The sequence below is a fragment of the Pelecanus crispus genome, chromosome 10 (assembly GCF_030463565.1).
Source record: "Pelecanus crispus isolate bPelCri1 chromosome 10, bPelCri1.pri, whole genome shotgun sequence".
Classification (NCBI taxonomy): domain Eukaryota; kingdom Metazoa; phylum Chordata; class Aves; order Pelecaniformes; family Pelecanidae; genus Pelecanus; species Pelecanus crispus.
Window position 1 is genome coordinate 17,542,175 of NC_134652.1, and position 13,179 is coordinate 17,555,353.

The following is a 13,179-nucleotide window of genomic DNA, read 5'->3' on the forward strand; positions in this document are numbered from 1 at the left end:
AATCTGCACAATGTAACAAAAGAATCAGAAGACTACCGCTGATTCTAAACAAAAAATATATTCAGATCAATTTTAACATTTTAATGGATGTATAATCACTTAAAATCCTTACATTAGTGCAAATATTTTAAAAAACATACTTGATAAGAAGGAAAATTTCAAGTCCATATTGAAAACCAAATATTTAAAAATTAAACACTAGTTTAGAATGTACCAAGGGGCAGTATTCATGTTGTTATCACAACATAATTGTTCATACCTATTTTTGTCTCCTTCCTATAGGTACCCTGTACATTATATTGTATGGATGACTTGTACAGAAAACATTCATTCACCTTTCTGCAGACGAGAGTTATAGAACATAATGCCTTGTACTATCTGTGGTCTGACAGCCACAGTATTGCTCTTAGAAGAGCTTGCCAAGTGTTTATCAAGACTGACCTTCTTACTAGCTCAAAAACTAATTGCCCTCTGGTTTCTGTGATTTCTTTAGCAAGAAAGGATCCTGTCAATGAGATGAGATGTTACTAAACAGTAAAAATGTGTCAATTTTGGCTGAGTATTGTATGCAACAAAATGCATAGTATTTTTCATAAGTAAACAAACAGGTGCTAGTGACTTTGATAAAGAAAATTCTTTATATTGGAAATAATTTTTGGTTTTTTATTTGCTACATATATAAAATCACATTTTAATGCAATTAGTATAAGTTGCAGTATGATATGTTTAATTGTGGAATATTGCTCACTAATGTTAATATAAAAGTTGCTAAATCTATTTCATTCAGTTACGTTACATTACAGAAAAAGGTTTTATTTCTCGTTTGTCTCTAACTCCTTGAGCATTAAAAATAAAGAGGCTGTACGTGATTATGTAGGTGTGTCTACTAATAGGATGGCGTTTTTGGTTTGTTTCAGGGATCTTTCAAATAATAGAATTGGTTGCCTAACACCAGAAATGTTTGTTGGACTTAGCAGTCTTCACAAACTGTGAGTATAAAACCACTTTTGTTTTAAACAGGAGAAATCCAAACTGTCACATGGCTTACCTGAGTACAGTTGGCAATAAACTTCCATTATAAGAAAATTATAGGGTTTGTACTTAAAAAAACCCCTCTCCTGAGCCTTTGATTGTTATGACTTGATATTTTAAAGATGTTTTTTCTATCTGTCATTGTAAAATCTATTAGAATTGAAAGAATTAAATTGAATTTATTTCATTCCCACATTGAAAAGAGGCTGAATGTGATGCTTCTGTTTGAACGCATTTCTCTTTGTGTGTCTTGGAAACAAATAAAGGTCAAGCACACAAATGAGACTTACAGTGGTTAAAAAGGATACATTGCTCTTTCTGTCCATGACAGATCAATTAGAAATCTATAGCTTTTTTTTTTTTTCCTCCTGAAGTGTATTCAAAAAAAAGTAAGCGAATACTGAAAAAGAAATGTATGAAGTATCAAGTAAATTTGGGATATCAGGGTAGTTCAAATTGCTTCAAAAATATCAATTTAGACTGTTCATTTAAGGTATTGTGTCAAACACTTTATTTGTCATGGTACTTTCTAAGTCATTAGGTTATTACATGCAACTGCACTGGAATATGCTCTAGAGAGCAAAGCAATCAACTTACATATCCGTAAGCATGCCAGAGCCTGTGTGATCAATAGGTTATCAGGGTATTCTAGAAAGAGCACTCGGAAAACGTGAGATTATGACAATATACCAGGCTGTTCAGTTTTAGGGAGAATCAGATGACCTGGAAATAGAGATAAAATGTGCAATGACAAAGTTTGCTAGTTGTTACTAAGTTAACCAGGGAATTAAAGACAAGGGTTGATACTGAAGGACAGAAGTAATGTACATGACTCCATGACTGGGCAGTAAAAAGGCAGATGAAACTTAATGTAGATAAATATTAAGCGATGAAGGGGAGAAAAATCAACCTGTTCAGGGCTAACCATTAAAATACAGGAAAGATATTCTGAGATTATACTGGATAATGCCATGAAAACATCTGCTCAGTATCATTTAAAAAATATATTAGGGAGTATTATTAAAAGAAGAGAGCAAATCAGAGAACATCCATTGTACTACAGCAAAAAGCAAAGAACCTGCATTTTGAATATTGTGGACAATTCCAGTCTGCTCATCTCAAAAAGGTGACCAAAACTAGAAAAGATTCAGAGAAGGACAAAAATGAATGGCCAAAGGTGTGGTACAGCATAGGCAAGTACTAGGAACGAGTATGTTGGCTGCAACTTTCCTGGCTGGGAAGGGGACAATTCACGGGAAGGTCCTGGTTCAAATGGACATTTGGCCAGACCCAGGAGGGCTCTGTATCTTCATTCACATCTGTCTTCATTCCTGAATGGGAAATAAATTCCTATACTGCATCATAGTGCGTTACAAATCTCGTACTTCGCTTTCTTCCTCTCTAGCCAATTCTGGCATTTCCTTGGAAAAATAGGGAAATCCTTCTAGAAATATCTGCCATGAGGTCAAGATAACACCAGGTAAAAGGCTGAAATCTGGCATGCTTATTGATCACATTAATGAGAGTAACTATGCCAAATCTTCTCTGATGGAAACAAGTGAGAACAGATGATGGGAAGAGCCTTGATATCATGTTGATGAACAGGTGCAGGCAGACTGCTCCTCTTTTTACTTATCAATAGATGAGTTGCCAAATCAGGCAAGCCCAACTCGCCTACTGAGGGTTGCTGGGTCTCCTTTTGTTGTGCACAGTGAACATGGCTGTGACTATATAGCCAAATTACCACAGGAGGTATGTTTAATTCAAAACAGTGAAATCACGTTATTAAATGGAAGGTGCTTCTAGGTGCTAGGAACAACCTCAATAGAAACTGTTCAAATTCCTGGTCTCTCAGGAAAATGTGTCTAAAAATTGTATTCATAAATCTTTCAGGCTCCATCTTAAAAGCTAATTAGAAGTTAAATACAGAACTTCAGTCTTGTAATGGTAAGGAACAGAAATTAATTCACAGTGAGCATACAACATTTGTTCTGTGACAGCGTTTGGCTGTATTATCCCTTTCCTCTGAAGACCAGGAAAGAGTGTGGCAGTATATCTCCGCGTCCTTCACTGATAACCAGAGATGTTGGAAAAAGCCACAATATACGTGCTAAGTGCTGTCTAGTTACCAGGCTGATCAAACCACACCATTTCCATTTCCTTTTGTAAAACAGATATGCCATATCCCTGCTCATTTTAGTAACCTGTGTACCTGTCCCAGTGCTGGTGAATCTTTTCTGAGCATGTAGATACAGAGAAAGTCCCACCAGTTTCCTCTACACTATCATTAACTCTGTATTTTCTTGCATCTGGTCTTTTTGTGCATCCCAAGTAAATACTTACCTTTTCCTCAAGATGAGGCTAAGTTTCATTTCCAGGTGGGTGTAGATGCAGGTCTTTCTGTATTGCCTTCCTTCTTGAGGCCCCAGTTTCTAGCAGAAATTTGAATTAGACCTTTCTTAAGTATGATTCTCAAGTGACATTCTTGTTACACTTTTCACTTTGAATAATATTATTTAATGAAATTACTAGACCTCTCATCTTCAAGAATGTTCACCTCTTCTTGTATGACAGTTCTCTTAATATTTATCAATCCTTGGTTTTGTTATTATCAGATTTCATTTTCACACGCTTACATTTCTGAGTCAGAGTCATTAGTGAAAGCATTAAATACAATCAGTCACAAGACTTTCTGCAGAACACTGGTAATGTCTCACTCTCCTCCCTTCTATCCTGTCCATTATCTTACAGTGTCTTACAACAAATATATTTAGTGCCAGATTCTTCATGCTTTTATGAATGTTATGTCCATACATCAGGGGAAAAAATGATGATTCTGGTAACTGCAGACCTGTTAGTCTGGCCTTGTTGATTTTAATACAGTAACTGAGTGAGTTTTGAAAGAGAAAAATGGAAAAAACTGTTGGCAAATCAGAAATGGGAAAAAAACGATATGCATCTATTGAATATGTATCATGTAATCATATAAAAAGATCACTAATTTTCTAGAGAAGGAAAATTATTTATTGATTTTAGTATACACCTACCACGATACTACCTAAGCAGGAGAAAACCATGAACATTTATGCTAGTGTTTTCATGTGAGTGGAATTAGCCTAGAAGGCCTCTAGTTGCCCAGGTATTTCCTGGATTTTAACTAGTTCTGCAGATCAGTAGTCATACTGTAGGTGGTCTTGGGAAAGATCATTTCCAGAATTTAGTGTACGCTTCTCCCATAAATACCTATATTCCAAATGACCAACCTTACTAAACAGAATAGAAAATAGTAGCAATGGGATATATTTAGGCTACATATAATATCTACTCTTTCTTCATTTCTTACTTACCATATAGCAGTATTGTTAAAGTGTCTTTTGCACCTTGATTTAGTATACTTTCCAAAGTTTAACTTAATTTTTGGTAATTCTTTCTATGCTTCCTGTCTTTTTGCTAACTTTTTCCAGTTCATTATAGTCTCTCTACTTCTTTGATCTTTTTAAAAATTAAAAAACTCCCCCAAAACCTTTTTCATTTTTCAAGATTAAAGATTTGGTTATTGATCCATTTAGTCTATCTTCCATTCTACTTATTCGGGTTTTAAATTGCCTTTCTACCACTGACTTAACAAATGGGGCCATCCTGCATTCCAGTTCATGTACTTTAGTAGCTTTTCACTAGTTACTTTATTTTTTTTATTTCAAAAGTCTGTCCTTTGGAAATCAGAGGCATAGTAACAGATAAGTCTAAATTCCCCTTTCATCTGAAGTAAGTCAATTCATGATTGTCATATCAAAAGTTATGACTTTCTCTTTCATAGGGACCGTCCTCCTTACCAAACCAAAGTCAAGAGTAGCATTACTCTTGTTGGGTCAGTGATTATTTTGTTGAAGAAATACAACCATAACCTCAATCAAGAGGAACTGTTCCCTGCCTTTCATAGTATCATTTGTTCCTCGATCTCAGAAATCTCATATAATGACATAATGCTAATAGTAATTATTTGAGCTGGGATCTCAATTTACCTGTGGTGTAAGAACTGGTGATTGTTTGTTGACTGCAAGCTAATGCCACCTGGTACTTTTCTAACACTTTATAGCTTTTTTCCCCTGGAAGTTTGTACAAACTTCCCATAATCAAGCTTTTTAAACATGTTTAAAATACAGTAAGTCGCCTTTCTGTTGCTACTGATACCTCTGAACTGTGTTTACTTGTCATTTCAGGGGTATGAGAAAGCTGTTCTCTGAAAAGGATATGGAGAAGCATTTACTTAGTGAAACATCAGTGTATGTAATTGTACCAAGGAAAAGATGACAAGTTCTTAAACGTGGAACTGGTTTCAGATCCGTCAAGTGTGGTTTAGGTTACTGAAGGAGCAGTATAAAGATGTATACATATGTGCTGATTTATGCAGTTGTTGACTGTGGTAATTAGAACTCTCCTGTGTTACTTTAGCAGAGATGAAGTACAGGAGGATCTTTGCAGGCTGTTATCAAAACCAGTAGGGAGAGCCATGAGTCCACTGGAAGGAGCAAAGGACATAAATCTTTTCATGCACCTTCTGTGTAGTACAGAGATGATGTTTTCTTATCCTGTTTACAAGCACGAATACCAGGTGAAACAAAATAACACAGTGTGTTTCACTCAATCTTGTAAGTCTAATTCAGTTTGAAAAAATTGAATTAGAGCTGAAAAATCAGCTCTTGGCCCAAACTGACTAGGATGTTTAACCCAATGATGTGATGCATATATCTGAACTGAGTAGGGTGAAGGTATGTTTAAACACTTCACTAAAATGAAGGATGAGAATTGCCTCAGCTTTCAGGAGTAATGCAAACACTCTTCAAAGGGCTTGGTGTTTTTGTGCAGCCTATTTTAGAACAGGACAACCTACAGGATTCTTCAAATAAGAAAAAAAAAATAGTACTATCATCTAGTATTGTTTTGGAAACATGCACACACAGAGAAACCACAAAAAATTGTAAGCCTCTTGATAATGTAGAAAAGACGATATTCAGATTGCAGTCAAGATGTATATTTCAGTGAATAGGAATTGAATTTCAAGTTACTAATGAAATCTAAAATTTCACACAGCTCCTGAAATTACTGCAGCCAGTGAGTTGTGGTTATGTTCCTTGAGACTGATCTAATTTTTACACCTTCTTGTATTTGATGATTTGTACAGTGGAAAATTATTCCAAAATGCTTTCACATCATATGACAGATGCAGCTGGCAGTGCCTCAGACAGTATAAGAGAAGATTTATTATGTCTTCTAAGATATTAGCTTAACTTTTTTGGCTTATCTATTACCCTTTGGCTGTGTTTATGCTGTGATGAGGTGCATGTATTCTAACTAGGAGTGACATAACTGAATGCAACAAATCTTCCAAATCTCCTTTGGCCCCTCAGTGGCCATGTTTCAGTGCTTTGTTCCAGAATTATTTATGCAAATATATTTCTGCTAGGTAATCGAGCTGCCATCCACATTAATTCTCTTTAATCTAAATATCAAGAGCTGTGGAATACTGGGATAGTGACACTGCGCTGATATACTAGACTTCATTTTTTTTAGTCCCCCATAAGTCAGCCCTTCATATTCTGAAATGTTGCAGCATTAAATCTGTTTCAACAAGCAGCTACTGCTGGAACTTCCTTTTGGAAGTTCGAAACAGGACTTCCCCCTTACTTCCAATTGTTTGATTAAAGTACATCTGACCTATTCTTCCTCCTGCCTCTGACTCATCAGCCGCAGTTAGCTTTATGATAAAGTATACCATAAATTCTTGTGTGACTTTCTTGCTGTCATTGAAGCAACTAACCTCTTTGTTTGGTGCCAGAGATAATGTATAAAAACCAGTAACATAGTGAATCAAACAGACCCCACTTCAGCAACATCAAGAAAAAATGCACCATAACCCACCCTCTCTGTACTTCTGTTGTTGGTTTTTACCCCTCATATCCCAGCTTTTTTGCACAGAAAGTCAATCTGTCACCCTTGCATTCAGATTTTGCTTTTTAATACTGGTCTTAGGGGTGAAGCTTTCTTCATATTCATATACTCCTGCTTCCACCTTGTTGTGGTTTAACCCCATCTGGCAACTAAGCACTCCACAGCCACTCGCTCACTCCCCCCACAGTGGGAGTGGGGAGAGAATTGGAAGAGTAAATAAAAGTGAGAAAACTCGTGGGTTGAGATAAAGACAGTTTAATAGGTAAAGCAAAAGCCACGCACGCAAGCACAGCAAAACAAGGAATTCATTCACTACTTCCCATCAGCAGGCAGGCATTCAGCCATCTCCAGGAAAGCAGGGCTCCATCACGCGTAACAGTTACTTGGGAAGACAAAACACCATCACTCCGGATGTCCCCACCTTCCTCCTTCTTCTGCCAGCTTTATGTGCCAAGTGTGACAACATATGGTATGGCATATCCCTTGGGTCAGTTGGGGTCAGCTGCCCTGGCTGTGTCCCCTCCCAACTTCTTGTGCACCCCCAGCCTACTCGCTGGTGGGGTGGGGTGAGAGGCAGAAACAGCCTTGACTCTGTGTAAGCACTGCTCAGCAATGACTAAACCATCCCTGAATTATCAACGCTGTTTTCAGCACATATCCGAAACATAGCCTCATACTAGCTACTATGAAGAAAATTAACTCTGTCCCAGCCAAAACCAGCGCATACCTATATTTTGCCTCAAAATGGTCCTTTGAGACAGATTTTGACTGTTTTACAGCATTTGTAATTTATATTAAAGCTTTTTGCAAAAGTGTTTTATTAATGTCTGTGAAAGCACAAGAGTATTTGGTATATGAAAAAATAAGTGTAAGACCTTATATGTAAGACTAACATGTTTTACCTCTGATATAACAGAAAGCACATGTTTCTGTTAATGGAGTAAGTTAATGGCATAGTAAGTGCTATCAGCTTTGGTGTGCATTAATTTGTTATGTCTGAAATGTTTGCAAACTAGGTGATATACATGTTTTTAGAGCAAACGTCCTTTTAAATCAAGCTAGTGTGGGTTTTTAGGATATCTGAAATGGTGGAATTTCACAACACTATGCATTTGGAGATATTTTAATATATAATATAAATGACATGAACTGATAGAACCAGGCATTTGCAGCTATCTTGCTCATATGTTATTGGGGTGATCTAAGAAGATTTCTGAAATCTTTGTTAGAAAAGAAGCTATTCACAGTGTTGGAGATCTAACACTGGATCTCCAACAATTATGTGTTTCTTGGGCATAGAAATGTATTCCTTTATGACTTGTACAGCGCTGTGAACATGATCCTAGTTTGCTAATTATTAGTAGTAATATGGAAACTGCAAACCAGGTCATTGCCAGAAGAATATGAAAGAATATGAAAAATTGGCTTGCTGGCTTTGTGCTGACTTTTGAACTGTCAGGAACTCAATTATTTCAGCACTTGGCAGAACCACTGAAGAAAAGGGTTACATACTTCTCTGTGATGATAAAAAGAAATCAAAAATCTCTAAGTGGAACATTAGTCAGCAATTTTTAGGTTAACACAGTGAAGGTCAGTACTGGCAAGATATCTCGGTGGATTTGGCAGGACCTATGCAAAGTACATAGATTCAGTAGCTACAGAATGGGCATCACTGGCAGGCACATAGCTACCATACATCTGCTGAACCCTGCTACCTTAGCTGTGGAAGTGACTTACAGTGTCTCCATGTTTCCTAAAATATTATCCAGACATAAAGCCTTCCTTTGGTCCAAACAGAATTACCAAACTTCAGATGTAGTGTTCTGTTTGTTTTGTTGTATGAAGCCTGGATACCTATTTAAGGGAAAAGAAGGGATTTGCATTGGATTGGGAATGTTGGCATCCTGCAGCGGGGTGAGGCAGAGAAAAGAAACCCCTCGTATTTCTGCCCTCTGGCTGCCGTCCACGCAAGGCTAGGCAGATTGCTTTCCCCGTCCTTCAGTTCAGCATGATTGTCGTCTGTCAGATGCTTTATACTACTGTAACTGCTTTCATATTAGTGGAACCGCTTCTGATTTACTTCAGTGTAAATGTCAGGGTTATCAGTTTCTGATTTAGTCCATTTAATGTCCCAGTTCACTGAGCTGCTTCAGCATATGCCTCGTCAGGGCTTATGTTCAATAAGCACATGAGTAGATCCATTTAATTTTAAGTAAAGAGGTAACTGAGTCTTTGTGAAATGCTCAATATTTTTAGTTCCTGTTGATAAATCCAAAATATTAAAGGTATAGAAATAGGTAGCTACCAGCAAACATTCATTTCCACCTTTAGACAGACCCACACTTGAAGAGATACTTGAAAGCCCTTCCATTTCCAAGAGCTTTGTACCACAACTGTATTAAAAGTGCAGTTAGACAAAATCTTAACAATGAGTTCAATTATATCAACACATCTCATCGTCACTCAATATAATGAGAAATAATTTCACTTAACATTGCTGACCCAGTTTATTTTTCTGTATTATTAGAATTTTGCTTTAAACTACCGTGAAAATTTGAAGTGTTCAAAGTTCATTTTCTTTTTTGTTCCCCATGATTTCAGTGGTGAAAAACTACTTGTGTGCAAAAATAAGATTATTGTTTCAAGAATGCTCCATAAATTTCTTAAAGTAATTTATAAATTAGGAATATTTTCTCTTCTTTCTTGAATTCGTTGATCCATATGCATCTGTACAGGCTTCTGTAGGAAGCATGGTTCTTGAGGTGTTTTTTTGTTCTTCCTTACTTTATGAAGATCTTTTGCAGCTTGGTAGATTCCTCACTGGTGGAACATTGCTCCTGATCTGAATTTGTACCTTCAGTTTAGTATACATTCTTTACTTCGTAGACATAAGAGAATTAAAGTCCATAATTATAAAACCATCCTTTTTAATGAAAAAGTAATTAAACCATTTTCTTTGCCAGTCTACATTTTTTTCTGTATGTAACAATAAATCTCCAGTGAAGAGATCTGAATTTTCACTGATGATAGCTGAAATTTTGTAGCCATCCTTGAATTCAGACATGTAGGCTTCATGCACTGGATAGAAAGGAACATATATCAGTATTTCAAAAGCAGGTAATTCATATGGTATGAAACGTTAATCTTGGATACTGCACTAATTTTTCAGTTTACTGGTATAGAAAAAGGCAATATTACTTGACATTAAGCATTTACCTTTTATACTATTAAGGCACTGGCAGAGCAATACTGTTAAACTAGGCAAAATTAAATTGCATCTGGTTGCAAGTATTCAGCTTAATCCATTCAACCATCAAGACAAGAAATAGTAAAACGGTAGTTAAAATGGAAATGTCCTTAATTTAAGGATGGGAAAATTCAGTTTGTTTAAAGTCCTTTGTAATAAAACAATTTATGTGGTTACTTTGAAAACTCATTACTGTTTTAAGGAATTGCTTGTATTCTTCTGAGCATTACTAAATTAAAGCACTGTTTTTATTTCTTTACCTTGAAGTGGCATTCTACATATACGATAAAAATACAACATAGGTCTCACTGGCTAATCATTGTATGAATATTTTCACTTAAATTCTAGAATATTCTCTTCTAGAATTCTGTTCTGTTAAATGTGTAGAAATATTCCTGTTTATTAGACCAAGTGAATAGTATATATATCTTCTGTTAAAATAAAAGAAGTAGAAGTGTATGATTTGATTTGAATATTGCTGTCATTTATGAGAAAGCAATGTACAAATTTAAATGTTTTTACTGTTGTCAAGAAAGCAGAATTTCTTAATTAACATTGGGAAGATTATACTTTATAACAATTTTTTCTTCTTGTATTTGTTATAACTGACTACTGTAAATTGCTTTTTTCTAGGAATTTGTCAGGGAATATTTTTTCAAGTCTCATGAATGGACTTTTTTCTGAGCTGCTAGCTCTGAAAGCATTGTAAGTATAATTCCTCATGTTCGGAAATCTGAAATATTTGAGAAAGACATTAGAATAAACATAGCAGAGTTGAATATGAATTCAAAGAGGATTGTTTCTGGCAATGCATTCCAAATATAAAATATGCAGTATTTTGTTATCAATGTCTGTCTCACTATTATGAGCTGCTATCTTCTACCTGTCCCAGTGAAATGGATAGTGCTGACAACTTGACCCCACTCCTGACTAGCCCAGTCTAGCCATCCTGACTAGCGCCCCTGGATTTTTTCCCTTTATGATCTTACACCTTTCCATGTTTTCATGCATTACATCATATAATAACTCTAAATACAGAAAGACATTCATGTTAAATATTTTTCCTGCAATTATAATAACAATTCTCAGTTATTTATATTAAATGTACCTCTCTCAGATATAAAAGTGTATATTGGATGCTTCCATGGTGAAGTTTCTACTTAAAAGATTTTTTAGTAAGTGAAAGTATGTTATAGTATGACTTCTACAACAGCACATACTCAAATTTAATTCAGTAGTCAGTGATGCTGTTCTGTAACGAAAACCAGAATTTTGGCATAATGTCTTGGAAGTCATTAACACTCGGACAATGTGTATTAGTTGTCTCAGGATATCATTATAATTATACATCTATAATTATACATCCATATTTATGCATCTATCTAGAATTAGTTCTCTTTGGAGTTAGGTAATTTGAATCCAACAAAAGTAAGTACGTTTATGAAAATTGCATGTGTAACAGTTGTGATCTTTCTTTGCCTTTCTAGACATTTCAACACCGATTCACTCATTTGTGACTGTAATCTAAAATGGGTCTTGCAATGGGCCAGGAATGCTTCCGTTCGAATAGCAGAGGAAACAGTTTGTGCTTACCCCAGTGCTTTACAAGGGCTGTCATTTCGTAACCTGAATGAAAACCAGCTGATATGCGGTGAGCTGTACTCTCATTTAACATTACAAATTGAAGTGGAATCCAGAGAAAATATTAAAAACTAGAAATTATGGGAAAACCCCCCCCCCCCCCCCCCCCCAGTAATAAATCTGACTTACTTGCTTATAGGCACAAGAAATTCAGGTATATGGCACAGAAAATACAACTGAGATTGAGAAGGAATGGGAAAAAACCACAGATTTCTTATTTCATACAAAATAATATATATATATATATTGCAAGAACACTACTGCCCTGTCTATATATTAGGTAACAGGTAATTATTATTTAAAACATTAACCCATGATGGTAGCACTACATTGTATACTGCATGAAACTGAGGATTCCTACAGGGTTTTATAGAATGTTCCTTTCAAGTTATATCTCTGACAGTGTGGCATAAATGTCAGATTTCATTCCTGTATTTTTCATTTTTATAAACCTGTAACTGTACAATTTAGTACTGCATCCTGGGTATGAACAGAATTTTTACAGTGAGCTTCAGTTAGGTGAAGTCTGTATTTGAAGATCTATAAGTGAACTGCTTTTTGAAAAAGATTTTCCACCATAGCAAACATGATGGATATGGTGTGAGGAAGAAAACAAAGAAAATATGAACGAGTAAAGAAAATTCCTCTCACACTGAACACTGGCTAGCAAGGAACAGACAAACCCAGAGATTCTAAAAGTATCATGCACTGCAGAGGAAAACATCTTTGCCTAAGATTATGCTGGGGTTCCATAATCAGAAGTAGAATTTCACAGGTACTTCATTAATCTCAGAATCTTTGAATCTTTGACTTTCTTGAATGACAGAAGATTGCTGGGATTGTGACTTTGCTAATGTCTTACGGAAACAAAAGGAAAGCCGCTCTTTTATCCTAATAACCACAAGAAGAATGATGTGTGTTGCTAACATATTTATAGCAGAAGGGGGATCAGGGCTGACTGGAGTAATAACAAAAAATTTGGTTTCCACAACAGCAAATACAGATATTTGCAACTGGGAGAGATGTGAAAGGATGTGAATACCAGCTACAGATGTTCCATCAGCTGAATTGTTAAGGAAACACAGATACCTGTCTGGAGGCAAATAAGGAATGAGCTCTTGTGAGCAAAAGGCAGAGAAGTTTCCAGTAGCCTATATTACTGAATATTTGAAAATCTGCAATACTTCTCCAATACCAAGCTGTCATTTTATAGACACCCAGCATGGGCATCTTCATAGAGATCCATTTCCCAGCAGGAAAAGTCCTCTTTCTGAAAATGCTGGAATGATCAGAAGAATCAATTAAGGACT

At 35.9% G+C, this 13,179-nt stretch overlaps 1 protein-coding gene across 1 annotated transcript in view; it reads left to right on the top strand.

Moving 5' to 3' along the window:
- The window catches only part of LOC104032468 (adhesion G protein-coupled receptor A3), a 285,114-nt gene that overhangs the window by 103,834 nt on the left and 168,101 nt on the right, over positions 1-13,179 (top strand). Inside the window, exons 4-6 of the mRNA XM_075717669.1 lie at positions 918-989; positions 10,862-10,933; positions 11,716-11,879. Of these exons, the coding sequence (XP_075573784.1) occupies positions 918-989; positions 10,862-10,933; positions 11,716-11,879 (308 nt within the window). The remainder of the gene's footprint in view (positions 1-917; positions 990-10,861; positions 10,934-11,715; positions 11,880-13,179) is intronic.